The sequence below is a fragment of the Eublepharis macularius genome, chromosome 1 (genome assembly GCF_028583425.1).
Source record: "Eublepharis macularius isolate TG4126 chromosome 1, MPM_Emac_v1.0, whole genome shotgun sequence".
NCBI lineage: Eukaryota > Metazoa > Chordata > Lepidosauria > Squamata > Eublepharidae > Eublepharis > Eublepharis macularius.
Genome location: NC_072790.1, coordinates 129,047,163 through 129,071,434, shown reverse-complemented (window position 1 = coordinate 129,071,434; position 24,272 = coordinate 129,047,163). Strand labels below are relative to the sequence as shown.

Here is a 24,272-nt window from a genome sequence, read left to right as displayed (position 1 = left end):
AACTTGAGGGGTCTTGAGAGAACAGGTCCCCTGCTAATTTGGTGCATTTTGTTTGCAAAATGCCACCCTCAGCCACCTAGAAAGCTCCCCTAGTTTTCCCCATATGAAATAATGGAGATTGGAGGTGGATAGGGGCACCTTCTTCGAAGGGCCATAACATGCCCCCCCAGTTCAATCTCCCTGAAACCTGGGGGGCTTGAGAGGACAGGTAGGAATAGGTCCCCTGAAAATTTGGTGCATTTTACTTGCAAAATGCCACCCCCACTCCAGTCACCTAGAAAGCCTCACTAGCTGCAGAAGAACTGTTTCCTTCTGCACTACTGCTTCTGCACTACCTGAAGCTTACCGAAGCATTCCAAAGCACTTCAGTAAGCTTTGCTTTGGCATTTCTGAATTGCTTCAGCAATGCTGTGGCTGATTTGTTAATGCCAAAACATCTCGAATCGGGCCCGATTCGGGTTAAAAACCTGGATCCTGAACCCAAAGCACACATCCCTAGTGGCTGTTTCCTTCCCCTCCTTCATGTCTATTTCCCTTTTCACTAGGCTTTCCGGGAAGCAAAAACAGCACAAGAAGATCCCAGCTTCTTTTCTCTTGCAGCCCAGTGGGCTTTGAAGTAGCATGAAGGAGAAGCACAAGAAAAACTTAAAAGTGCTTCTATCCCTTCCCAAAGCCTGGAACACAACAAGGGAGGAAAGCTCTTCCTTTTCTCAAATCTTCTATGTGTGGCAGAGAACTCTGGTGAGGAGCAGAGCCTTGTATTAGTTCATATAGTGCCTTTGCATATGGAAGCAATAGCACAGGTCTCATGCTGCTTCTGTCTTTGGCTAAGCCAGGACAAAGTGAGAGACTAATAACTCTCTACCTTTGCTTCAAGTTTTCTGCAATTTCTTGAGCTCCTGAGAGTGGGGCAAGTGCTACTAGCAACACAGAACCATCAAAGAGCTGTCTGCTCAACAGGCATCATCCCTGAGGTGGTATCTATGTGCCCTCTGCTGGTGCTACACTGCAAACTGGGTTGTGCAGCCTGATTGGCAGGAGCTAAATGTATGGATGGTCTTGCTTTGAAAACAGAGAGTTGATTTTTCAGTCCCTTCCTGTTTCCTATGGAAAGAGGTTCATTTGGACCACCTGAAATGGGAATCCAATCTTCTGCTCTCCTTTGCTATCCATAATTTAAGCACTACTGTGATGTAGCCAATTTTGTGGATGACATTAGGATAGTAAAATCCAATGCTTATTTAAATAAACAAACAAAAATACAAAAGCATCTCTGCAAACTGATGAACAATCAACACACTAGCAAGTGAGATTAAAATTAAGTACAAAGTGATGCACTTAGGTGCAAAACTTTACACTGTATGTGCTGATATGGTCTGAATTGACTGCGGAAGAGCTCTTGAGGCCTTGGTGAACAGTTTGCTGAAATCGTCTATTCAGCATGTGGTAGAAGTGTGAAAAGTAAAATCAAGGTTGGCAATGATTAGAATAGAGATTCCAAATAAAATATACAGCATCAAAATGGCTGTTTATGTTGCATTCAGAATACTGTGTGCAGTTCTAGTCACACCTCCAAAAGGCTAACACAACACTGAAAAGGTACAGAAAATGGCAACTAAACTGATAAAGAGGTTGGAATATCTTTCATAAGAGGAAAAGATAAAGCAAACAACAGGCTTTCCAATATGGGAGAAACAGGCAAATAAGAGAAGTTTATATAATTTTCCCTTCTCATTTTAATACTAGAGTGCAGAGTCATCCAATGAAATAAATATAGCAGTCAAAAGAAAGCAATACTTTGCACAACACATAATTTATGCAACTCATTTCTACATAATGTGGTGATAGTCATTAGCTTAGGCAGGTTTTTTAAAGTTTATACTAATTTATGGGGATCTGTCAATAGCTATTAGCTAAATGGAAAACAGAGTTGCACTTACCTGTAACTGCTGTTCATTGAGGTCTTGGAACTGCATGTGTGCAGGCCTGCTGACTGGATGGATTTTACAGCTTTTTTCTCCTCTAGAGGGGGCACTGTCCTCCCAGAGTGCCTGTGTGGCAGTTTCCTGCCGAAGACGCCCGCACTCTGGGAGAGTGCCCCCCCTTACCCTCAGTTTCTCCTTTGCCGCCAGACTCTTCATGTGAGCAGTGAAGAGTATATAGCGAGGTAGGAGGGAGGATGTGTGTGCCTGCACAGAAGACCTAAATGAGCAGCAGTTACAGGTAAGTGCAACTCCGTTTTCATTGTCGGTCTTCTGTGCAGTCCCACATGGGAGTTTAGCAAGCTACCACACAGAGGAGGGTTGACTCTTCTCTGAAACAATGCTTGCCAAACTGCTCATTGTGATGAGTATCCACAGCATAGTGCTTTATCACAGCGTCAGCAGATGCCCTATTGCAACTCGCCTATCTCATGTAATGGAGCACCTTAAGAAGTGTTGTCAATGTTGCTTCAGACCCAGTGGTCTGTGTATGGCTCCCTAATGGACAAGACACGCAATTTACATGACATAAATTGATAATTTATATCACTCAACTCACAAGAATGTAAAAATAGTTCAAACTGTGTTGTATTATCTAAATAGAATGAAACAAGGTCTTCTAATCTTCAGTGTATGAAGTTCTCTTATGTCCCCCTAAATAGCTGATATGAAGGGGACCAGTGGTATCATCTCTTGTATCAAGTGGAATTGAAACCCCTTCAGTAAGAAAATCAAGGCTAGGCCTGAGGTGTATTTCCTCCTGATATGTGTCCAGGACTGGCTGGTTTATCCTCAGATCCACTAGCTCACTCATGTTTAGCTGGTATAGTCATCACTAAAAGTTACCTTGCAAGACAACATTCTCAATGGACATTTGGCTAAAAACTCAAAGGTCTCTCCATTTGTTAGCTAGTACCAAATGTAGTGATCACTGTGGTACTACTGAAGTGATTGGTGGACATGTGCTCAATTCATACAGGGACTGTATGCATGTAATGCGAAACACCGTTTTCTGTCCGCTGCGGAGCGGGAGGCAGAAAATAGCTGCCCTGTGAACCTAACAGAGGAGTTGGATAAACCTTACCCTGTTAGAAAACCACAAAGTATTCTAACACGATAGTCAGTACACAGGCACAAGGATTAACTCCTGTAGCTCCCGCCCAAGTTCAAAGCCTAGACCATTCCTGGTAAGATAAGTTTACATAGAGTGTAAGCTCTGTTATCTCATCAGGCAATTCAACTAATAAAGAACTAGTTTTGTTGTAATATTCATTCCGGGAACAGGATGGTACTTGGTTCCTTCATAAGAAAAGGGTAAGGGGGGGCGCTCCCCCAGAGTGCGGGCATCTTAAGCAGGAAACTGCTGCACAAGCGCTCTGGGAGGAGAGCACCCCCTCTAGAGGAGGAAAAAAGCTGTAAAATCTGTCCAGTCAGCAGGCCTGCACATGCGCAGTCCCATATGGGACTGCACAGAAAACCAACAGTGAACCCCATGTTAAAGAGGCATTATGCCTTAAAATACCAACGCTATAAATAACAGGAGCAGGCTGTTGCCTTCAGGACTTGTTTGTGGGTTTCCCATAAGCATTTGACTGGATACTTTTGAAAACAAGTGATAGACTAGATGGGCCTTCAGTCTAATCTAAAAAGGTTCTTTTATGGTTATTATGATGCCTGGATGAGGTATAGCCAACTAGTTAACAATTGGTTAAGTGTCTGTAAACCCGTACAGCTGTGACCAAAAAGCACCAAGTCCTGTAAATGGTGATGCTGCATATTTTATTAATAAAATTACTGTGGTCATCTTCAAGGATTTCTTCCCATGGTAATGCCTACTTCCTACTATCTAGGAGTTATGCTATTTCTCATATGATACTCACATTCATGGAGATTAATGAATTGTGCCTTTTCAAGGTTAAAACCTGGATGCTATTTGTCATCTAAATTTTTATGGCTTAAAAGTCCAGATAGGATCTCTGGTTGGATATTTGCTTCATCCAATATAAAATAAGAAATCTACTATCAAACAACAGGATATGGGCTCTTTATCACATGTGTAATAAAGATGGGTCATTTGATAATTCTAGGATCCTAACAAAGTTAGCCCCAAGCAACTAGTCTAGGGTTTCAAGGCAACATCCTCATCTGTATACTATTTGTAAAATGAGCATTCTACCTTAAAGCAAATAAACCTTAATATTTTAAACAGTCTTGCTCAGAAACCTGAGAAGCTTCGTAGCTAAACAAATAGTTACATATTCATTTAATATTCCTTACAGCTGCTGAAATACTATTCTTGGGCATGCCAGTTTAATTTGCCAAGGAGATATGGCATCTGTCCATCAAATATCTTGCTACAATTCTGCAGTCAAATTGCAATCTAGTCTTCAGAACTCTGCTCAATGAACACTATATTTTGGCAGTAAATTCTGCGGCTCCATTACAGAGGCTGAGTTTTTCAAATTCATTACTGTTGTGAACGAAGCCTCTCAACTTATGAAATATTCAAGTTATCTTTTCTTCTCTGTCCCCTCCTGTTTCCAACCCTTACCACATCTGGTTTTCATCAGCCAAATGTGTATTTTAGATTTTATTACACTACACTGAATATGTGATATAGCATCCTGAAATTAAGAGCAATTGCATATTTGCAGGGCATATTAAACACTATTCACATCTGAAATAATTGAAAGAGAGAAGGAATTAGTGGTTTAGCCTGAACATTAAATAATGAATTCAAGACTGCTTAAATTATTGCATTGTTTTAACATATAGAAAACTAGGCAACTAAAAAAATGAATGGTTTTGAACACAAACTAAGAGTTTATGGAAACATACACTAAAAGTGACATGAAAAAATTGGCAGATGGGTAGTTGTGTACCAGCAAGATGAAATGTGAACCCAGTTGTACCTTAAAGACTAACAAAAATGATTCCAACATAAACTTTTGTGAGTCACAGCTCACTTCAAGGATCTGATGAAAACTTATTGGGAATATAATTTGCTAGTCTATAAGGTGTCGCACTGGACTCCTATGTTATTTCTGAAGCTTCACATTTAGAGTACTGCTTTTGTTTTGAAACAAAAATATTTATGGGTATCTTCCCTTCTCTCAACTGGAAGAATAGTTCTCTTTTCAGCACAAAATCAAATAGTTATGTTTCTCACACTTTTTGTACTTGTAAGGCCTCTTTCACAACATATTCTGTATTCTGGACCTAACACAATATTATTTACCTGTTCCCTGTGAGAGTGCAGAAACTGCACTGGCATTAAAATGGAGAGCAGAACAAGAAAACAGAGAGAGGTAGACAGACAGACAGTCTGGAAGGATTTGAATACAGCAGGAACTCTTCTCAATTTAGGTAGGAATTATGGGGTGGATGTGGGAGTAGTCACATCCATAAATGCAATGGGTGTTAATGAAAATTGACTTCTGAAAGGCATTGCAACACAATCATGTCTAGGCTGGGGAGGAAGTCTCTCCTTGACTCAGGATTCTAGCTTTTCCTGAAACTTTGTGCCCTGCTGTGAGGTATTCTAAAAACCCTGTCCCAGGTCTATTACACAGCTTGAGAAACACTGATGCAGGACAAGAAGAGTACTACTAACAGTTTCTAGTTCAGGGACTACAGGCACATTTGGAGTTCTGACACAGCATGTGGGCACAGCAACAAAATAGCTGCAGCAAAATGGTTGCCATAGAAGGTGGAGCCAGCCACAAAATGGTTGCTACAGCTTACCTTCAGTCACACAGTGAAAATTCTTGTACTGTGGAAGCAGTTTCTGCCAAGCAATGTTTTTAAAGATCTGCACAGTCAATCTAATCTCCAATAAGCAATCAGAGGCCATGCTTGGCAAAAACCCCACCTGGCCCCATCCACTTTCTAAAAACATTTGGCAGGCACTAGGAAAAATGTTGGCGGACACAATGATGCACATGGGCACCACCTTGGGGAGCCCTGCTCTAGTTAATTTCAATCAGTCTTCTCATGTGATTCTAGATTATTTTGCTTACACACACAAAGAGAGATACTTAATGGGTCGCTGCTACTGTTACAGACATGCGTATCCATTAAGATGCATCCACTCACTTTTACTGATGACCCTTCTCATCAAAAAAGCATAGCTGGTGCCCCTGAGATGACAGATGTTTTTAGTAATAGTGCCACAGTTACAAATTGAATGGCAGAGAAGCAATTGTGTTTTTACTGGACATGAATATGATGTTGTGAGCTGCTTTGAGTTTCAGAAGAATGAGATATATTGTAAAATAAATATATAAAAATCCCCTTACTACAAACAATTAGCTGAATGCAGTTAACTATTAAAATAAATAAAAGGTGTCATAAAAAGCAAAAAGCATTCCATTGTCCATACCAAATCCTCAGCTGTCACCGGCTGCTCATTTTTGCTGTTAGCAACTACGATCTTCCCCAATCTCTCTTTCATATCTGACAGACTGGTAGTCAGTGCTAAGATTGCCATAATTTCACTTGCAACAGCAATATCAAATTGAGCCTGAAAAAAAATGTATACAAAGAGGCACTTCAAATTCTAATTCATACTTTCCCCTAACAGATTACTCCAAAACACTCCTAGATTTCCAACAGTTTGCTAGATTCTGGATAGTATATGACCGTAATTTTTTCCTGTTTATTTTTTTTTTTAAATTTTTATTGGATTAGAAATCTCTATAATATCTATTACAATCAATTTCCTTTAAATATTCCAGTTCTAACCCCCTCCCTCCCCCCCCTTTTGTTGACTTCCAACAGTTTTCCAACCCCTTATCCGTTTTTTCCCCCTACTCATTTCAAACTTATTTTATTCTATTAAACATATACTTTCACGCTCTTCTAAGCTTCTATTATAACACAGTGCTATCTCTATTCCCTTTCCCACTTAACTTATCGACTAAATGTTACATTCCTGGCATATATTCTTTAATAATAACAGTCATTTGTCTACTTTTGTACTCCATATTCTATCTTATTTCATTCTTGTCTCGTCAATATGGGGCAAACAATTTGTCCCTTATTCTGCATAACTTTAAGTACTTCTATAAGCATTGTATACATTCACTGTAAGTCAATCAATTTAACTCATACTCTATATGTTGCTCTTTACTTCCTTCTATCTTATATTCGTTCTATCTTAGTTATATAATTTCTCCATTATACAATTATCTGCCAGAAATAAAATTAGTTAATTTCTATCCTTATAATTCTTATAGTAACACCTCTATTACTTAGTACTATGTATAGTAGTCAAATAAAATATTTGCTTAGAATTTCTCATTTAACTCTCCTCCCCTCGGTAAAGTCACTTCCCTCTTCTTTTGTTGTATTTCAGTAATTTTCAAACTGCCACAGTTCTCCTCCCACCTCCCATTTTTTTCCTGTTTAGAAAGCTTACAGTCCAAGGGGTTTGCCTAGGTGGCAATCCTGAGAGTGCCACACTAGCCCTCCCCATTCACAGGCTGCAGATACAGGAGATCCTCAATGGATACTATTCTCTGCTTGTTCATACAGATGCAAGGATCAGCAGAAAAATGAACAAAAACACAGGGAGTTGTCATCACAATCAGCCCTTCGTAAGGTGAGGAAATGGGAGTCATGAGATAGCTGTTAAGAAGAGTACCACATGGTGTCTGTGGGAAGATCTGCAAGTTCATCCCAACCCATTATTTCCTCTTTATTCACAGCTATTTGAAAAACAGTGTTCTACCCTGCTGGATCTTATGGCAAATGTGTGTATAAAGGTCTGGTGCTCTGGCCCACACTTCTGTAACACTTCACCCAGTGTAACTGCTATCTATTTCTCACATGGGATTTGACCCTACCAGCTTTCCCTCTGGCATAAGAGGGAGGAGAGACTGATCTTACTCAACTACCCTCCTCACCGTAGCCCTAGAAGTCCTACAATCTTCCACCCCTCTTGCACCAGTAGAAAAACTGGCAGAATGCATTCCAGTACTTCTGAAGTATACCTGGAACACTTTCACAGGTCTAGCACAAATCCACCCACTGTACAGAAACAGAGTAATTAAAATACATAGGAGCCCTTTGTGCTAAAACATTCATAAAAGAAATAATATGTAAAAAGACTGAGTTAACTTAGAACTGATAACATGGTGAGAATTTTAATTTTCTAATTTTAGTTAAGGTCTGCCTCCCAAGCCTTGATCTCTGCAATTAGAGACACGGCCTTTTCAGTGGTGACACCGTGCTTTGGGAATGCCTTCGCTTCTTAAAGCCTGAGTGGTGTCCACATTCCTATATTTTAGGCATAATCCCCAAATAGTAATTTTTAGCTAGGTTTTTAACTATCTTTAAAAAAAAAATTAGCTGTTGCATTGTCTGCTTCTAGCATAAGGTGTTTTGAACTGCTCAATGATTGTTTTTAATGGCATATTGATAATATATGGAATTGTTTATGATTTTATGGATTTTTTTCCCTTGAGAGCTACGTCAAGCAGGTCTCTCTCTGAATAATTTTTGCATAGATTTTTAAACCACTGACATTGTATTTACTACGCAATAAAGGTACTTTTAAGCACTTGTTTTCTCACACACCACTGCGACATACCTCATATCATACCTCACCTACATGAATGCATTATGAAAAGCTCTGATGTAATCCTACTTAATCCTGCATCGTAATTCTAGAAATTCATTCCACATCTAAAGTAGCCACTTTTTAACAACTTAAGTGAAATGACAGCAATGGGGGGGGGGAAGGTTAATGGTTAATTTTCCAAAGCTTATCAGAACATTACTTACCAGGCGAGAAAAACCCTTCTCTGTACTGGCTTCTCCAATTGTTATTTTCCTAAGAAATCTGTCATTTGTATCCAACACTGGAAAGAAAAGTTTTTACAAAAGGACAAAATGATTTAAAAACATTCTACTCATGCCCAACTCCAAGGGGGCCATCACTCGATTACAAAAATATACTTTGTTTCATGCATGCCATTTATTTTAAAATAAATAAATAATACATAAAGATTTTTAAAAAATCAAACACATAAACCAATTTAGGAAATGAAGGGAGTGGAGATCCATGGTTTGATCTACTGCCTCTATATTACGGTAAATGTCAGTCATGGGAGGGCCCAGTTTGGATCAGGACTGCAGCACTGGATGAGGGAAGGTTTAACCCTTTCTCCCCATGACTCCCCATGACTCCCCATGCTATTTGTCCCATAGAACAGCAGCATACAGGAACTGCATTGGGTGGAAGAGTGATTTACAGTGGGGAAGATGTAAGAATCTCTTCTTACCCCGTACTATAGTCTCTTTCCAAATGGCTCCCTTCCCCCATGGCTGATATTTAAAGAGACAGGAGATCAAATCACAGATCTCCAATGTCTTGCTTGGTCCTTAGTTGTATCAGATGTAGCTGTAAGTACCACAGAAACCAAGTCTTTGAAGCACGGCTCTGTTTGTGTTAACCATTTCATATAGTGACTGATGATATTTTAAACCATAGGTAAAAAGATAGCTTTCTGAAGGGTTTTTTTTTTTTAGTGAAGCATTGCTTGGTAATCTTAAACAGGTTTTCTCAGTGGCAAATGCCACTAATTTACTCTCTAGTAATAGTGTTTATGATTACAGTTTATACTGCAGTATCTCCACATATTGCAAATCTTCAAGAAATCTTCAAGAAGTCAGTGGGAATGAGCATACAAGAGTAGACTGACTTTAGTGTTATTCTCACATGGATAGCACATACAGATAGAAATGCTAGATACAAGAACAGCTGGATGCAGGAGATTCAAGCTTGAGAACTGGTCACTGCATAGATGCTGTTTTTATGTAGATGTTGCTAGCTGCCATAGAAAGTAAGCAATACTAGTGTACAGGCTCCCCATGAGTTTGGCCCATCCACATACAAAGCAGAACATACGAAGCTGCCATCAGATGGAAATGCTTCCAGTACCTTCCAATACCAGGGACATTCTGTCAGAACTGACCCTTAAGCTAGGTGTAGGAAATGGATATTCATGAAGATGAAGTTTACTTCACCATCATTTTATTTCAAGAATAACTTTCATTCCAACTAATTTCTTATTGGAGCCAGACAACCACATAGGAGTAGACAATAGGCACGTCTAGATGCTCCACACAAACTCATATCTTCGGAGGCCTGCTTCAGTGCCCCCGCTTTCTGAGATTAGACAGATGGCAACCCAGGAAAGGACCTTCTTGGCTGTGGCACCAAAACTCTGGAATTCTCTCCTCAGGGAGATTTGTCCGTTTCCTTCTATTGTCATTTTCCACCAATGGGTGAAGATTGTTTTGTTTCATTTGGCATACCCTCAGTGATCCCTCACTTTGTATGTTTTTAAAGCTCTAGTTTTATCTGTTTTAATGATATGTTTTATTTTAATGGTTACATTTTAATTTGTCAGCCACCTTGGTGGGCCTTGTGAGGAAAGAAAGGCAGGATATACATTTTGTTAAACAGATTTTTTAAAAATTAAAAACTATTGCTAACCAATGATACAAATTGAATACATCAAATAAAAATGTATTTACAGAGCTCCCCACCCCAAACAGAGAAGCCAAGATAGAGAAGCCAAGCCAGTAGCTTGCCTATCATTCAGCCTGCTATCAGTAAGAGCAGAGAGGTATTTCCCCCCTCCCCCGGTTTCTACTGAAGCATTGCCATTGCTGAGCCATAGAAAAATCCATAAACATCACTGTTTGACTGGAAATTTAACTAGAGTTCTTCAGTCACATTTGAAAGTTGCTACTGTGATTGGCAGGAGTTCTTGGCTAAGATTTCCAGGGTAGTACTGCCTGGGAAACTGCAAAAAGTTGGTGACATTTCAGGCTATACACTGCAATTCTATTATCACATATTCACACACCCTTGCTCCTTGACTGGTCCCTGGGCTCATTTTATTCCCTACTAAGTTGCCTGGACTATGTCTTCCCAATCTTGATTTCTGTTCCCAAAGAGGATTTTCTAGAAGACTGTGCTTCCAGTTCATTCTAGCTCCAAGTCTTTAGCACTGATTGTAAAATGTCTTTGTAATCATTTTCCTACTTTGGATCCTACAATCCCTCAAACACTGACTACTGTTCATTTTCTGTTGCTTATCAGTTGCATTAGCCAGCTTTCATAATGTATTATCTAACTCTAAAGCGCATGGTTTCCTGCGCCATATACACAAAGAAGCCACAGATCCAGTTATTTTGGGCATACTCCATCTTCAGCATTCCTTCCTTTTCTTTCCTGCCCTATTCTGGGAATCTCCCCTTTCTCCCTCTTCAGATGTTAACCGAGGGGCATGAAGCTTTAGGGGATCAGGAACCCCAAACCCAAGTCAGAACTTGGCTAAAGAATAAAAAATGTCAGAGGTTACAGCTGAGAAAAGGAAGCTCTCCAGCTGTAAAGGAGTTCCTGTGTCAAAAAGGGAAAGTTGCTAAGTTGCAGTTAAGAACAGGACATAACCCTCTGTTAAGTATCTGGAAGTGAGTGAAAAGAGAAGTTAAGAAATTTGTGGTTAAATTAGCCATGGTGATTAGAAGGGTCTCTGGCATGAATGGCTGGGAAATTGGGGGAAAGTTTAGCAAAGTAGAAAATAGAAACTTTTAGAGAAACATGCAAAGATTGGCTGGAATAATATGAAACAGGAGTGATTAGGGATTGCTAAATTTGATTTAAGCCGTTTCTTCACATGAACACAGGAAACTATACTTAACCCTAGAGAAGATTAGGTTACAATACATGCAGAAGGAATAGTTGCAAGGGGAAGGTGTAACTTAACATTTGACTTTCCCACTGAAAGTAAGAGCAATATTTTTCTTTAAAAGTGAATCATCTAGTCAGTGGAAGCTCAGAGCAATCCAGGGAGAAATAAGCATAGAAAGAAAAAGACATTCCAAGAAACCAAACTCATTTCTATATTCCCAATCTACACCAGGAGTAAAGCTAAGCATGACTATGGGTGCTAGCTTCCTCTTTGCTGTCTCTGAATTGTAACTCTAACCTGGTGTGTGTGTGTGTGTGGTTGATCTTGCTTTTTTTAGAGTTCTAAAAAAATAACCTGCAACTCAGTGGCCTATTCCCAATTGACAAAGGTGTCAGACAAGGATGCATATTATCTCCCTACCTGTTCAGCCTCTATGCAGAGTATATCATAAGGAAAACTGGATTAGATCTTGAAGAAGGTAGAGTGAAAATTGGTGGAAGAAACATTAACAATTTGAGATATGCAGATGACACCACATTACTGGCAGAAAATAGTGAAGACTTGAAACGGCTACTGATGAAGGTTAAAGGAGAAAGCGCCAAGCAGGATTATAGCTGAACATCAAGAAGGCAAAAGTAATGACCACTGAGGAATTACACAATTTTAAAGTTTACAATGAGGTAATTGAAATTGTACAAGATTTTCTATTCCTTCGCTCAATCATCAACCAAAAGGGAGTCTGCAATGAAGAAATCAGATTGAGACTGGGAAGAGCAGCTATGAAGGAGCTAAAAAAGATCCTTAATGATAAAGATGTCTCTCTGGGAACCAAGATCAAGATAATCCAAACTACGGTATTCCCCATTGCCATATATGGATGTGAAAATTGGATGGTGAAGAAAGCTGACAGGAAGACAATGGATTCGTTTGAAATGTGATGCTGGAGTAGAGTTTTGCAGATACCATAGACAGCCAAAAAGACGATGTGAGTTTCTCCGTCAGCAGGGGGCGCCGCGTCCGTCGGGTCCGTTGTGGCGGGGGTGCGGTCAGCGCAGCCGGCGGGTCCGGGGGGTTGTCCCGCTGCTACCTAGGCCGGGCAGGCGGCCTGTCTGCTGGCTCCAGGGGTCTCAGCTTCCCTTTTGATTGGCCTCAGATGGCCCCAGGGCTGTTAAACCGTGTCTGGCAACAGGTAAGCACAGCCTCTGGGCCCAGGGATGGTCCTTCCCTCAGGACAGCCTCCCTGTTTCTCCTCCCCGGCCAGGGAGCCTCTGACCCCTTTTATCCCCTCCCTCGCTAGGGGCAGCCCCGCCCCGCTCCCCAATCGCCAGCGCCCCAGGTGAGGCTCATTATCTGTCCCAATGCCGGCAGCAACACCTGCCTCCAGCCTTTCCGGGGTGGGAAGCCTGGTGCTCCTTCCTCCCGCCTCCCAGCTGCCATTGGGCGCCCTTCCCCCGTCTCCCTGGTGGGCGGGCGGGCCAGCCTATCGCCTGCCGACGCCGGGGCCGGTTCCCACCCCCTCGCTGCCTCGCGGCCCCGGGCGAGGCTCGACCTCGCAAGCGCGGGCCTCGCGGCTGCGCCGCCTCGCCTCTGCCGTCGTCGCCGCCACCGCATTGGGGCCGTCTGCCCTGGAGGCGTCCGCTCCGGCGGCTGCCCAGCCTGCCGGTTTGCTTCCCCCGGGTCGCTTCCTCCCGCCCGGGTTGCTGCCGCCGCCGCCGCCTCCGCGGCGCCGCGACAGCGCTTCGCCCGTCCGCCGGGCCGGCTGCCGCGGCCGCGCCCGTCCGCCGCCGCGCCTGCCCCGGCTAGGTGAGTTGTGGGGCCCCTGGAGCCGGGGGGGGGGGCGGCGGCGAGGAGGGAGGGGAGGCTCATCCCCGGACAGACGAATAAGTGGATACTAGATCAAATCAAGCCTGAATTCTCCGTAGAACCTAAAATGACAAAATTGAGGCTAATTTACTTTGAACACATCATGAGAAGATTCATTGGAAAAGTCAATAATGCTAGAAAAGATGAAAGTAGGAATAATGCAGCAGGAAAAGAGGAAGACCCAAAATGAGATGGTTTGACTCAATAAAAGAAGCCACATCCTCCAGTCTGCAAGATCTGAGCAAGTCTGTTAATGACAGGACATTTTGGAGGTATCTCATTCATAGGATCACCATAGGTCGGAGGCGATTTGACAGCACATAACACACACTGTGGCCCACTCAGCAGAACTGAGCTATGCCCAAACTGCCACCAACAGCTAACTCCTCTTTTGCTGGTAGGCAAAAAGGACTCTGCCTAAGGAAGGATTTTTAGACAGCGTTACATTTTTACCCACTTTTTCCTTCTTTTCTCCCCAGGCTGAGCTCCTAGTTGTCTTGCAACTTTGTGCAGAGTGGCTGAACCCACAACCAGGATAATTACGGCACTAAGGTTGGCCATGAATTGTATCTTTCCTGCTCTCCCCCATCCCATAATGGGGCTACAAATAGCTTCTGAGAAGGGTTTAGAGACAGGGTAACTGGCACGGGAGCAAGGTCACACATATATCTTCCCCAGTGTTGTTGCCCCAATTTAATGTGGAGCTTGTCACAACTGCTTTGAAGTAAGAATTAAAATATTTACAGAGCCAATTTTCTGCATAAAATATGGTTTAACCTGATGCCTTTGTGCCTTGGTGACTACTAACACGTACCTCTTTGCCATGTTATTGTAGATGCATCTATGTCAAGACGTACAAATCTGTGAATCTCATCTGCTGTTAAAGTATCAGGATCCATTTTATTTATTCCCAGCCGCTGGGGGTGGGGGGAAAGGTGGAGAAGCAAAGAGATAAATGAGACCTCTTAAATTAGAAAGCTACAGAAATACACAGAGGACTCAAGTCACAAAACCCACCCTCAAGACATGCTGTCCCTGTCATGCTCACAATCATGCATACAGAGGAGGTCATGTAATTACTGCCAACACATGTCAACTTCAGTGCAGTGTAGCTGTTGCCATGCCACCCAAGGGCCAGGATACCACTGTTTGTGCTGTCTGATGGAAGTCCTTCCTGAATGAGGTCCTGTGAGCACAACTATACTAATCTTAGCTTCTCATTTTATTTCTTAACTTCAAAAAAGATTAATCTACTAATCATACATACTATATCACAGGGACAGAGCAAAAATCTAACAATCACAGTAAAAGCTGCTGTTCTTTTGTAAGGTATACTATAAGGCCAAATAAAAGAAATGGCTACCAGCTAAATTAGCACATGCAATTTAAAATTCAGTTTTTCTATGATAAAATCTTAAATGGTCAGGATCCTCTATGCTTTCAGTGGCATATTTCTCCATGTGAACTCAGCCATCATGTATGGTGCACTTGAGGGAACTCTGTTCAACGTTCCATATAATCATGAGAGAAGAGCAACAGAATAGGGCTGCTCAGCAGTGGCCTAGAATCAGCGGCCTATGTGTAACATTAGAAAAGTCTGAGATACAATGCAGGCTACTTTGATACAAAGGCAGCTGTAGAGCTGTTATGAGGGTCTGGGGAGAAGGCAATTGCTGAATGTTTCATTGTGAGTTGTGAAGGACCTCGTCTTGAAGGAAATGCTCATATGTGACTGATGAGATCAGCATAGCTACTCTTCAACCTGTTCTCAGAGAACAGGAAATTGGGCCAATAGCAGGTGCCCTCTGATATGCATTACCAGAGCCCAATACTTCCCCCCGCAACTGCTCTCCAGTAGAAAGAGGAGCTCCACCCTTCTTTGCTGCTGAAAGAGTCTTGAGGGTGGCTAATTGGGTTCTGAGGCTATGTGGTTTGTGGTAGGTGTTCTTAGATTTCTTCCCTGCCCACCCTTCTGGCAGGAAAATGACAGCCTCCCTTCATAACGGAAAGGATCGCTATCACCTATGAAATTTTCATGGTCCCCTCCTTGTTTCACATATTCTACGACCCTGAATCTCATTAAAGTTCCCAACATTTAAGTAAGTTTAAGCTTCCTGCTCATATGACTAAAATGCAAACAAGTAACAAGAAACCAGGAACAAAATGTAACACCAGAAAGCAGCATTTGGAATTTTATGGACACCTCTCCCCTCCTAGATGTTTGAAGTAACAATGAAACACCAGTCAAAACAGTAGTGAACAGATAAATCTAATTCAAATATCAGTGAGAATCACAAATATTGGATCCTGCCCACGTTCTGTTTTACTCCAGGCAACTGAATTGTCCCAAACTGTAAAATACACATTTTTAAAAACTGTCAATAATGATTTAAACATAAAGATTTCTTAAATACTTTGTCATCATCCATTGCCATCCAGCAGTTATCAAATATATTCACTGGCACCATAAATTAACTTCTGGAAGAGACTGCTGTAAGCCATCATGTCACTTTCCATAAATCAAAGCTAGCTGCTGAAGGGGAAAGTTAGTAACTGGATACCCCTAATCAAATTATACTCATTTCCCTCTTATCAAATTCTGGCAAAAATCAGGTGCCCATTCCATGAAAGTGTACGTTTATCAGTGTTCCAAACAACTGGCAATTATTCCAAGTGGAAAATTCTTTGCAAGTGCAAGATACAATGCAGTAATATATGACAGCTTCCTCTTCCTAAATAAGGAGATAAGAACCATAGTTAAATAGGTTGGAGTACTGTAATGTACTATATGAGCAGTTGCCTTTACAGAAAACTCAGAAACTTCAGTTAGTTCAAATGGCAGCTGCCTGACTTTTAGCAGCAATGGGTCTCTTTGAACATACTAATCTGTTTTGAAGCAAATCCACTAGTTATCTGTTTGCATCTGGGTTCATATTAAGGCATGGGTCTTACTTTAAATTCAAAAAGTCAACAATACAATCGATGTAATACTTTTTATTAGGACCAATCCTGTGACATAGAAAAGTGTGCAACTGTTTGCGTTCACCAGAATTCTTCCTCAGGCCAGATGTTACAAAAACAAAAAAGAGGGGGAAAAACCAGATTTTTCAGGTCATGATATGATGACCTCATCATGCCAGCATGTGGTGGATCTTCTTGTAGGCAAATAAGCATCTGGTTTCAAGTTGCTGCAGGCTGGGGCCATAAACGGCACTTCGATACATGAGACTCACATACCTAAAGGACCTCAGCTCGCTATATGAACATATACTCCTAGTATGGTCTTTGTGTTAGTTTCTGCTCATTGTGACCTCTTGTAGATCTGTGCACTGATTTTATGGAACAAGTATACCATAACTGGCCACTTCTAGGAAGACTTGTAAGGCTCTCCTGTTTCAGAAAGTTTTTTTTTTAAATTAAAGTTAGGTGCTTTGTATTTGATAGGAATTCTTAGTTTTGCAGACCATCCAACAGGAATTCTCAATTAGACCATGTGTTTTTGATTTGCTGAGAAACTGATGTATTTTTCTGATTTTAATGTCTATTTTTGTCTGTTGGCACATTATTATCTGCAGGGGTAATTTTGTAGAAAAAGAGCTGGAGGAACTCATTAGCATATCTCATCATATATTAGTCCATCATATATTAGTCCACTTCCAGGACAATGCAATTCCATACGACTCTGGAAATCACTATGGCATAGTATAAATAACTGAATTAATCTTAACCCATCATTGTTGGGAGACTGTCTGGCCCCATTTGCTTTAAAAAAATCAGACAACTTAAGACAACTTAAATTTATTAAGGTATAGTTTTGTTTTTGTTTTAAAAAACCCATCTTCTAAAGCAGGGGTCCCCAACCCCTTTGAGCCTACAGGCACATTTAGAATTCTGACAGTGTGGTGAGCACAGCCACAAAATGTCTGCTGCAGGAGGCAGAGCCAGCCACAAAATGGCTACTTAAGTGACATAGTAATGACCCCTGCTGAAGTCGGTTTTGCCAAAGCAGTATTTTAAAAAATCTGCACAGCTGATGAAATCTCCAACAGCCTATCAGAAGCCATGCTTGGCAAAAGCCCCACCTGGCCCCACCCACTTTCTGGTGAGAACTAGGAAAGGTATGGGCAGGCACAGTGGTGTCCATGGGTACCACACTGGGGACCCCTGTTCTAAAAGAATTACTGAAATATGATTAAAAGTAAACTTACTTTCATGCGTGCAAGCTGTATAGTTGAAAATTTCCTCACTCCATGAACTAATGGAACCAATCTATTATACAAGGCCTGTAAAAATGTACATTAAAAATCATTAGACAGTGAGAGTCTCCATCAGATTCTTCCACTGAAGTGCAATCCTGATCCTGCCAAGAAACTAAAGTGCAAGGTTTGGGCATATCTCCAAATTTTGACTGTAATTTTAAGACATTTTTATTCCATTCAAATGGAAATGGTTAACTAAGAAAATTCCTGTCATTATGATGATGAATTGTAAGAGTGAGAAGGATTATACAGAGCAAGGACCCAAGCACACAGAATGCATGTTACATCTCCACACAAAATCCGTTAATGTATGAGGGGCGGATGGCAAGTTTTGCTGTAATTGCAATACAATCCCCAAATGCTGCACTTCATCTGTCCCTACAGGAGTTAATGCTAACCAATACATTATAAAATGAGAAATAAAGAATTTAACTGAGGGCAACACTGTGATAAAGGATAAAGAGGGACAGATTGGGTATTTAACTTTTAGAGAAATTTCCTCGTGGGCTACTGCCCTAGGAACCACTGGTGGCCGGGAGCAAACAGAAGTAAGCCCTGGCACCTTGCCAGCAATACAGAAGTCACTTAGCTCAGAACTTTCAGCAGCAATGATAATCAGTGTCAGCTCATGAAATGCCTCCTCCCAGACTACTGCCAGATTATAGGAAGAAGCAATGAGTGAGCTAATGCCTACTTTTGCCACCCCTTGGTAGAGTAGTCCTCCAGCACTGGCTTGTAGCACAGCTGAGGCCGTTCAGCTTGGCCTGCTCCAGGGTCATTTTCACTTCCTAATCTGCTGCTTAGGATAAATGTGCTTCCCACCCCTAGCAACTTCAGCAGCACAGCATTTTCTCAATTAGGGGAGGGTACAGATTTATGCTCAGCAAGGAAGGAGGGACAATGGCCAGGCAGCAAGGCAGGTAATGCAAGTTTCTGTCTGAGCTTCTGTCTGCCAGTCATCTGCCCCTAAAGTCCCCTTTTCTCCTTACAAAAGTTCAGGTTGCAGCTAGCTGGAGCTCCAGTTTCCCTATAAAAATTAAGCTAACAAATGACATTGCTAGTTTTTAAATAAAATGTAAAAGGAGATCCCAAAGCCATTGTCCTTTGTTCTATTTCTGACCCTCTCTGGAGGAGCAAAGAGTGGCGTGAATACTGGTTTTCACTTCTATAATCAAATAATATATCTAGTTAGCAGAGATGTTCAGATTTTTATTTCCATTTTTGCCTTGATGGATTTTGTCCAGGTACTTTTTAACTTCCCAATTAGATCTGTATTTATTCCAACTTGCCTCTTTCCTTTCTAATGTTTGTACCCAAACAAACACTTTTGCTTTTACTTGGAATATTTTTATTATTGTTATTGTTGTTGTTTGTTTGCAGCCTGCCTTTCTCGCTGAGATCTGTGGATTACATACTGCAAGTGAATACAATATAGAGCAAAAAGCCAATATGACTAAGAATCAAGACATTCAATGAAAACAGATACAATATGGTAGCCACACATTTGAAAAGCAGCATGAAGCTGAACATACAGATGAAATCTTTCTAAATTAAAGTGTAAGTAATTAATACAACATCTAAGTACCCAGTAGGAGCATATCTACATCAGCAGACAATACCCAATAGCCTAGTCTACAGTAGAAAGCCCTCAGTCTTGCATAGTTTGTGGAAGCCAGGAGAGTGGGAGCTTTCCTAACCTCAGGCATGACATTCCACAAAGAAAGTGCACGTACAGCCAATTGTTAATTTAGCCCAAATGTAAGTGGTACCTGCAAAGGCCCAGTTCAGAGGAGCAAAGATGCCATGGCAGAATATAGGGAGAGAGGAGGTTTCACAGATATGAGGGGCCTAGACCATGAAGGGCTTTGAATGTTGTTGTTATATGCTTACCGAGGTCTCTCAGCATGCCCTATTACATCTCTCAGTATTGGTCCTTCAAGGAAGCAAGGAAAGGGAACTTTTTTGTACCAAGTGCTAAAGTTCTTTGCTCAAACACATAGCTGTCTAGAACCCTGACTGACCCAATGATGGGCTGTGATACCTGTTGTTTTAAAAGAAAAATGGCTGGTGGCAGCACACACCTCTCCCCCTGCCCAGAGGTTTGGAGTTTTCCAGCTTCTTTTACTTAGCACCATGACTGAGGACAAACACTTCCCTTAGGTTCCCACAGCTTCTCTGGCTGGCCAGGTGCTGCTTGGCTGGACTGCATGCTAACCAGGCTTTGGCAAGAATGGAAAATACATGACTCAAGTTTACACTTAAAGGATAAATAAGAAGCCTCAAGACCTGAAGAAGGCCACTGTGAGTTTTGCCTCAGTAACACTATCATGATTGTATTCATAGAAAGTCCATGATTATAAAAGATGCCCTTACCTTATCAGACTGAGTGTTTTCATGCAAAATCCTGGCATCAATAGCAGCAGCCAGCAAATTATTTGCTGCAGTAATAGCATGAATATCTCCAGTTAAATGAAGGTTGAACTACATATGAACAAAAAATGAGAAAGACATGCTCTATTAAAAAAGAACTGATTGGTGGAACCTGTCCAAGTACTCTTACTTGGAGGATTAACAGTTATGATGAACAATTTCATAAATCTTGAAGAAATATTATTAAATCATCACTGTTATGTTTGAAGAGGTTTAAAATGAGTTAGATGGTCTCAGTTCAATGTGATAGATCTTACTCAATAGAACCTATGTGGTGGTGGAGAATGCCATCAAGTCTTAGCTGACTTATGGTAACCCCTGGTGGGGTTTTCATGGCAAGAGACTAACAGAGGTGGTTTGCCATTGCCTGCCTCTGCAACCCTGGTCTTTGTTGGAGGTCTCCCACCCAATTCCTAATCAAAGCCAACACTGCTTCTGAGATCTGACCAGATCAGGCTTGCCTGGGCTATCCAAGTCAGGGCAGAACCTAAGTACAGGTGCGTTAAGACAACGTGGAAAAGAAGGATTTTTCATGATGTGGTTATCTGTGGTTTTATTCACACTGCTGATTTTATAAGACCTTTTTATTTATATGGAGACTGCTGGTGGACTGTGTTGCAACTTCTTCCTCATACCAAAATAGTTGTGTGAATCAACACTAATACGTGCCAGAAACTTTTGTATAATCCAGCAAGGCTCTTTCTATGTTTCTGTGAACGCAATGTCTTTTTTCTGGACACTCTTGGGTGAAACTGTCTCAACCAACTCTAAAGGGAAGATATAAGTAATACAATTATTTAAGCAGCTGTTTAACTTGAATTCCTTAAGTAGTTTTTCAGACAAATGCATGCTTGTCTCTGTATATTTTCAATGCTGCAATAGCAAGGAGAACTAGAGTAATTTGTAAAAAAAAATGTGTAAAGAAAATTTCAGCTTACCTCTTCCATTGGTATGACTTGAGCATATCCACCCCCAGCTGCACCACCTACATAAAAATGGAAATGCTTCCATTAAATTAGCATATACATTCTGCAGGAAGGCACGAACAAATAAAATGCAAGTGAGAAATCCAATCAGAACTGCGGTATCAGTCACCAACATTTAGATTCTCTAGTATGAATTATCCAGAAAGCAACAAGTATCAGCAGTTCAAAATACAGAAGCACCCATAATGTTGAACACTGCTGCATTTACAACAAACACTTTGAAAAGCAGCAAACTGTCAACCACCAGTAAGGCAGAGTGGATAGATTTTGAATCTGGAGGACAGTGGTCTTCCCCTTTTCTGTTCATGAAAAGCATTCTCTTCTGCATGCAAATCAGATGCCCTGACTAGACACGGACACGAACAGCATTACGAACAGAAAAAAACCACAAACAGCCCAATCTGTTGTTCGCGAACAAGCTGTTCGCGAGGCCCCATCCTAAACGAACAGGTGGTCGTTGCAAGCCTCGGTTGCCTTTGGCAACCATTCCTCAAGCCAGACAGTCTGGCACCTGCAATCAATCCCCTTGGCAACCGGAGGCAGGGACTGAACTCTGTCTGAACTCCTCCTGGCTTTCCTTCTGGCTTTAACCCTTCAAAGTACTTCCAGCAGAGAGTCCTGTTTTTGCCACTGTGAAGAGAAAATGACAGCCAATGGGGAGACCCATGGATCATGCCTTTCCCGGGGTGCAATCTCTCTGAAACTTGGGGGGTCTTCAGAGGACAGTGAGGACTATGTCCCCTTCAAATTTGGTGGGTATTGGACATTGGGAAGGTCAGTTTGTAACCCCTCAAACTAGTTGCCAGCAAGCACTGCTGTTTTTGTTTTGACAGGGCCCTTTAAACTATCAGCTGGCAGGTGACAGGAGGGAATCCCCCCCCTGCCAGCTGATAGTTTAAAGAGCTCTTTAAAGGGTCAGATATGTGGGTTTGAGAGGAGGGGGCTAAGTGGGGAGGGGGGTTGGGGGGGTGGTTCTGGTCCCCATGAACAACGAACAACAAACATGTCTGGGAACAGTTCATGTTCATCCATGTTCGTTGTTCGTTGTTCATGGATGGCAACGAACAACGAACAGGGTGTTTGGGGGTTTATTTCTGTTTGTGCCCATGTCTAGCCATGACCCTCCCCAAAAGACTGCAATGATTAAGTATCATACAAATATTCAACAAGAATTTAACCACAGTATATTAAAATAAAAAGTTGCAAGTATCAAGTACCTTTAACACCAAAGGTAGGTCCTTGTGAAGGTTGCCTCAGGCAGGCAAAAGAATTTATTTTAAGGTGGGCTGTTAGAGCTTGAACAAGACCAATGGTCACGGTGCTTTTCCCTTCTCCGAGAGGAGTTGGTGTAATCCTAAAACATGATGTTGAAAAGAACTCCATGAGTATACTTAATGATGTCTGTCTAACTAAGGATATAAAAGCTGCCAAATGAAAAATCTATAATTAATTTCAGCTCATTGACGCTATTGTAAAATAACAAAATCTACATATATTGAGCTCACACCAACAATATCAATACCTCTTCTGGTTAAGCAGCTGAGAAGGCAAGAGGAAAATATCAATTGTTTTGGCAACTGTTCTTTACAACATATACTGAAGCCAGTATAGATTTACATTTACAAGCACCTTGAAATCTCATTCTTCAAAACACAGAGGACATATAGTAAACAGCCTTATCTAGTGTACCACGGGAATCATTATTCCTAATTGCTCCATACATGAAAGGGATAGGAAGATTACATTTTGTATAAAAGCACCATGCCCCTTGGTAAGGAAACTGTACCCTTCTAAAACTATAATTATTTTAATTTCAACCTTCCAGGACATTCACTTGCTGACCTAAAAGTAGCAGTTCTGCAGAGGAATTTCAAAGGCAGATTAGAAAGAGAGACTGCTGAATTGCAACTGATAACAAAGCTCAAGACAATGCATCCACCTGGATTGAATCGAATGGACTTCCTGTCTCATTACCAATGCTGATTTCTCCACACCCAGCAGCCCTCTGCATACCCCACCCTAACCAATCATGCGTGCTCTTGTCATTCACCAGCTATTGTCATTCAGCATCTGAAATCACTCCACTCTCCAAGATATAAGGACAAATGAACTCACATTCTAGCTATAGCTGAAGAAGTGAGCTGTGACTCACAAAAGCTCATACCCTACCAACAATTTTGTTAGTCTTATAGGTGCTACTGGACTCTTGCTATTTTCTACTGCTACAGACAAAACTAACACAGCTACCCATCTTGCTATATTAATGCATGATATTATTAGCACATCATCCAAGCTTCTGTATATAGCAACAGCAGCATAACTATGCTTACACATGCATAGTTTTGGTGCCCCTCACATTTAAAGCTCACAATTGGAAGCTTCTCTTTGATTTCTGCTGCAGGCTTAGTCCTGAGAAGGTATTGGTAGTGCTGTGTGTGACATGCTTCTGATCATTTAGCCTTCACTGTTGCATTAAAGTCTTTGATGGCTGCACATCTTTTGCCCCTTTCAAATTGTATGGGATTTATTGACATTAGTACGCTTAAAATCTCCATATATGTAAATACTGTTACTAAGTTTAGTGGAGAGGAATAAGGATGGTAGGTGGCAACCACAAGGCTTTTCATTGATGGCACCTCAGCTGTAGAACTTTCTCCCTGAAGAGATTTGCCTGGCTCCCAGTCCTTTAAGTTTTAGGTCACCAGGTAAAACAGGGTTGCACTTACCTGTAACTGTTATTCAGCTGGGTCTTCATGCAGGCACACCTTGGAGACTGCACTTGCACAGGTCAGTAGCTTTTAGACTACTGAGGGGGCAAACTCTCCCGCTGGACCACTTCAGATCAGTTTCTCCCACCAAAACGGTCATGTGGTATAGAGAGGTTGCCCCCTTTCCCCTCAGTTCTCCTGTGCCGCTGCGAACCCCTCAACAATTTACTACAGAGAGGTCACAGCAGGGCAAGAAGGAGGGAATGTGTGCCTGCATGAAGACCCAGATGAACAACAGTTACAAGTAAGTACAACCCTGTTTTCATCTATGGTCTTC

General features: G+C 41.5%; 1 protein-coding gene across 2 annotated transcripts in view; it reads right to left on the bottom strand.

Annotated features, from left to right (window-relative positions):
* The window catches only part of MTHFD1L (methylenetetrahydrofolate dehydrogenase (NADP+ dependent) 1 like), a 253,352-nt gene that overhangs the window by 160,961 nt on the left and 68,119 nt on the right, over positions 1–24,272 (bottom strand). For both annotated transcript variants that reach the window (XM_054988191.1, XM_054988183.1), the window contains exons 12-18: positions 22,445–22,581; positions 21,180–21,226; positions 20,185–20,292; positions 17,761–17,835; positions 14,367–14,469; positions 8,769–8,845; positions 6,364–6,504 (exon numbers count right to left, since the gene is read on the bottom strand). In XM_054988191.1, the coding sequence (XP_054844166.1) occupies positions 6,364–6,504; positions 8,769–8,845; positions 14,367–14,469; positions 17,761–17,835; positions 20,185–20,292; positions 21,180–21,226; positions 22,445–22,581 (688 nt within the window). The remainder of the gene's footprint in view (positions 1–6,363; positions 6,505–8,768; positions 8,846–14,366; positions 14,470–17,760; positions 17,836–20,184; positions 20,293–21,179; positions 21,227–22,444; positions 22,582–24,272) is intronic.